Below are 5,125 nucleotides of genomic sequence, written 5' to 3'. Positions count from 1 at the left end.
ACAGGGTCTCACTCTGTCACCAGGCTGGAGTACAATGGCTTGATCTCAGCTCACTGCAACCTCTGCCTCCTAGGTTCAAGTGATTCTCCCACCTCAGCCTCTCAAGTAGCTGAGACTACAGGCGTGGGCCAATATGCCTGGTTAATTTTTGTATTTTCTGGTAGAGATGGGGCTTCACCATGTTGGCCAGGCTAGTCTCAAACTCCTGACCTCAAGTGATCTGCCCGCCTCAGACTCCCAAAGTTCTGGGATTACAGGCATACACCACTGCATCTGGCCAAGTCTAACATTCTTGACGGTACTTTACCTTACACTTCATTTGTATTTCATGTTAAACATAGATAGACACTTAAAACGGTTGCTGACTGCTTTAATAAGATTATTACCAAGTACTTCCAGTTTGTGTGTGAGTGTACACATTTATGTGCGTAAGACATATGTATGTATCCAGCTCTCATGTTCTAATCATACTGTAGACAAATTAACAAATATGTAAATAAAGTAAACTTTCAATAGTCAATAACTATTGGTGTTTCACAATTCTTTTAAGATGTTGAAGTTTGGGAAATCACTAAGTAAAGTTAAAGAAATGCTTTTTCTGTTTTTCTGCAACAAAACCAAAAACAGACAAATGGGACCTAACTAAGCTAAATGGCTTCTGCACAGCAAAACAATCTATCGACACAGTAAACAGACAACCTACAGAATGGGAGAAAATATCTGCAAACCGCATCTGACAAAAGACCAATATCCAAAATCTCTAAGGGAGTTAAAAAGTAGACAAAGGGCCTGGCACAATGGCTCATGCCTGTAATCCCAGCACTCTGGAAGGCCGAGGCAGGTGGATCAGAAGGTCAAGAGTTCCAGACCAGCCTGGCCAATATGGTGAAACCCTGTCTCTACTAAAAATAAAAAAAATTAGCCAGGTGTGATGGCACACACCTGTAGTCCCAGCTGGGGATTGAGGCAAAGGAATTGCTTGAACCTGGGAGGCAGAGGTTGCAGTGAGCCAAGATCGTGCCATTGCACTCTAGCCTGGGTGACAGAGTGAGACTCCGTCTCAAAAAAAAAAAAAAAGAAAAAGTGGACAAAGGGCATGAGCAAGATACTTCTCAAAAGAAAACATACAAGTGGCCAACAGACATGAAAAAATGCTCAGTATCACTAATCGTCAGAGAAGAGCAAATCAAAACCACACTGAGATAGTCACTCATACACTGTTGGTGGGATTGTAAATTAGTTCTGCTCCTATGGAAAGCACTTTGGAGATTTCTCAAATACCTGTAAGTAAAAATAGAATTACCATTTGACTCAGCAATCCCAATTACTAGGTACATACCCGAGGGAAAATAAATTGTTCTACTGAAAAAACACCTGTACTCATGTTTATCACAGCACTATTCACAAGAGTAAAGACACAGAATCAACCTTAGCGCCCATCAACACTGACTGGATAAAGAAAATATGGTAAAAGGCTGGGCACCATGGCTTATACCTATAATCCTAACACTTTGGGAGGCCAAGGCAGGTGGATTGCCCAAGCTCAGGAGTTCAAGAACAGCCTGGGAAACATGGCAAAATCCCGTCTCTACAAAAAATACAAAAATTAGCCAGGGTGGTGGTGTGTGCCTGTAGTCTCAGCTACTCAGGAGGCTAAGGGGGGATGATCGCTTGAATTCGGGAAGTTGAGGCTGCAGTGAGCTGAGATCATGCCACTGCACTCCAGCCTGGGTGACAAAGTGAGACCTTGTCTCAAAAAAAAAAAGAAAAAGAAAACATGGTACATCTACATCATGGAATCCTACACAGCCATTAAAAAAATGAAATCATGTCCTCTGCAGCAACATGAATGTAGCTGGAGGCCATTATCCTAAGTGAATTAACACAGAAACAGAAAATCAAATACTACATGTTCTTGCTTATAAATGGGAGCTAAACACTGCGTATACATGGACATAAAGACAGGAACACAGACATGTGGACTCCAAAAGAGGAGAGGGAGGGAGCAGGACAAGGTATGAAGAACTTCCTAGTGGGTACTATACTCACTATTTGGGTAAAGAGTTCAATTGACACTCAAACTTCAGCATCACGCAATACACTGACGTAACAAAACTGCACATGTACCGCCCAAATCTAAAACTTAAAATAAATATTTTTCTCTGGTATTTGAAAATAATGTGAATGCTATGCCTACTTGTCAAGAATGTTATCCATTTGTTTATCTGATTAACTAGACAGACTTTCTAATAAAGTTACTTAACACTCTTTCAAAAAAAAGTATTTTTTGTATTTTTCACTGAAGGACTTTCCAGGGCCTTTTAATTATCTTTTCTATGTTTTAATTTTCTTTTTGAGACAGGTCTCACTCTGTTGCTCAGGCTGGAGTGTAGTGGCATGATCATAGCTCACTGCAGCCACAACCTTTTGAGCTCAGGCAATCCACCTGTCTCAGCCTCCTGACTAGCTAGGACTACAGGTGTGTGCCACCATACCTGGCTAATATTTACTTTTTTTTTTTTTTTTTTTGGTCTTTCTACGCTGACCAGGTTGGTACTGAACTCCTGGCTTCAGTGATTCTGCCTCTTTAGCCTCTCAAAGTGCTGGATTACGGGTGTGAGGCACCATGCCCAGCCCAGGGCCTTTTAAAATTTTTTGTGTTTTTATTTTTATTTCTGGAGACACGATCTCACTCCATTGCCCACTCCATTGGAGTACAGTGGCATGATCATGACTCACTGCAACTTCGACCTCCTGGGCTCAGGTGATTCTCTCACTTCAGCCTCCCAAATAGCTGGGACTACAAGCACATGCCACCATGTCTGGCTAATTTTTTGTACTTTTTGTAGAAGCAGGGTTTCAACGTGTTGCCCAGACTGGTCTCAAACTCCTGAGCTCAAGCAATTCACCTGTCTCAAAGTGCTGGTATTACAGGCATGAGCCACTGTGCCTGGCTGCCTTTTTAATAGCAAATATTCATCACCAATTTCTAAAAAGGGAAATCACCAGGAACTTTTATTAGCTCAGAAAACGCCCCCCTTTTTTTGTAAAGGAAGAGTACTTTATCTAGACTAGGGTTCTACATAAGAAATTTCTGGTCATCTAGAGCAGTAGTCTTCAAATTTTTAAAATTCATTTATCTCCCAGAATTGATAAAAACTATGTATCCCTTGTACATTTTGGGGTTGAGATCTACATTTTATGTATTTAATGGCTGCAAAAGATATAATGGATAGGATATACAAATACTGTATATTGTATGTATGCTTTAAAGATATTTAAAACTTGGAGATGTGGAATTAGTTCACTCAATTAATTAAAAACAATACCTATATTCACAAAGCTATTGTAACAAAAAAAAAAGAAAAGAAAAAACACTGCCTTATAACATAATCAGCAGAGCCAGACTTCATGGTCATTATCAATTAGACACATATGAATCACTTCCTGTCAGGAAAAGTCCAACTTCAATTTTCTTGTTTCTTTTTTGAGATGGAGTCTCATTCTGCTACCCAGGCTGCAGTGCACTGGTGCCACCTCGGGCCACGGCAACCTCCGCCTCCCAGGTTCAAGCGATTCTCATGCTTCAGCCTCCTGAGTAGCTGGGGCTACAGGCATGTGCCATCACAACTACCTAATTTAACATCTGGCTAATTTTTGTGTTTTTAATAGAGATGGGGTTTTACCATATTGGCCAGGCTGGTCTCAAACTCCTGACCTCAGGTGTCCGCCTCTGCCTCCCAAAGTGCTGGGATTACAGGTGTGAGCCACTGTACCCGGCTTCAATTTCAATTTTCACTGCAAAGAAATACGTTAATATGTTCCATGACTGCCATCTTAGTTCTATATTCTACACTAGAAAAATAAGAAAGGGGCTGGGCATGATGGCTCAGCACTATAATCCCAGCACTTTGGGAGGCCAAGCTGGGCAGATCACTTGAGGTCAGGAGTTCGAGACCAGTCTGGCCAACAAGGTGAATTCCTGTCTCCACTAAAAATAACAAAAATTAGTTGGAGGCAGAGTTTGCAGAGAGCTGAGACCATGACACTGCACTCCAGCCTGGGTGAAACAGCAAGACTCTGTCTCAGAAAAAAAAAAAAAAAAGGAAGAAGAAAGGGTGGCATGAGTAGTAGTATTAGGGGAGAAAAGATAAAAGAGATAACTGATAACAAAAAGGAAGAGATGACTGGAGAGGCACATGAGTTTGTGCCCCAACCCTTCAATATTTCTCATAGATGGTATACATTCTAAAAATTTCTCTCTTCTGTGCCTCTAAGGCATACATATCTCAGAACAATGCATCACTGTAATATTCAGGATGGGTGAGAAGTCTTTCTTTTATAAAGCAAGAAAAAGGACCAAGTGGGAAAGAAGGGCCTAAGTCACCACTCTCAGCACATATAAAGAGGACATATATGGAAGTTAAAGATCTGAAAAATTATTTCCTTAAAACTTGCTGATAAATACATAATAAATTATTTATAGAAGAAATAAGATGATGTCTGGGATTTGTTTCAAAATTCTGGGTGGCAAGGGATGAAAAGGAAGCATATAGAGCAGAATTGGCCATGTGATAATGTTGCTGGTTTGGGTGACTGGTATTTAAGTATGTAATGATGGTATCATTCTTTAGTCTACTTTTATATATGTTTGACAAAATCAACTACTAGTCTTTAAGTACTCTTAAACTGAAGATCAGTGATACATAGTAAATATAAAGAAAGCATACAAATTAGAATTTAGATGTCTGCCCCTACTGAATTTTATTTAATTTTTTTCATTCTCACATCCAACATATGATACAGAGAGTAATACAAAAGCAAATGTGCCCAGGACAAAATGAAAACATAGGGAGATGTGGCTGAGCACAGTGGCTCATGCCTGTAATCCCAGCACCTTGGGAGGCCGAGGCGGGCAGATCATGAGGTCAGGAGATCGAGACCATTCTGGCCAACATGGTGAAACCCCATCTCTACTGAAAATAGAAAAATTGGACAGGTGTGGTGGCACATGCCTGTAATCCCAGCTACTCGGGAGGCTGAGGCACGAGAATCGCTTGAACCCAGGAGGTGGAGGTTGCACAGTAAGGTACTGCACTCCAGCCTGGGTGACAAAGTGAGACCT

General features: G+C 40.9%; 1 protein-coding gene across 1 annotated transcript in view; it reads right to left on the bottom strand.

Annotated features, from left to right (window-relative positions):
* The window catches only part of TAOK1 (TAO kinase 1), a 180,549-nt gene that overhangs the window by 76,195 nt on the left and 99,229 nt on the right, over positions 1 to 5,125 (bottom strand). Inside the window, exon 8 of the mRNA XM_037743274.1 lies at positions 3,330 to 3,343. Coding sequence (XP_037599202.1) covers positions 3,330 to 3,343 — 14 coding nt within the window. The remainder of the gene's footprint in view (positions 1 to 3,329; positions 3,344 to 5,125) is intronic.

Source organism: Cebus imitator, unplaced genomic scaffold (genome assembly GCF_001604975.1).
Source record: "Cebus imitator isolate Cc_AM_T3 unplaced genomic scaffold, Cebus_imitator-1.0 Scaffold140, whole genome shotgun sequence".
NCBI classification, from domain to species: Eukaryota; Metazoa; Chordata; class Mammalia; order Primates; family Cebidae; genus Cebus; species Cebus imitator.
This window is presented reverse-complemented; position numbering and strand designations above follow the sequence as displayed.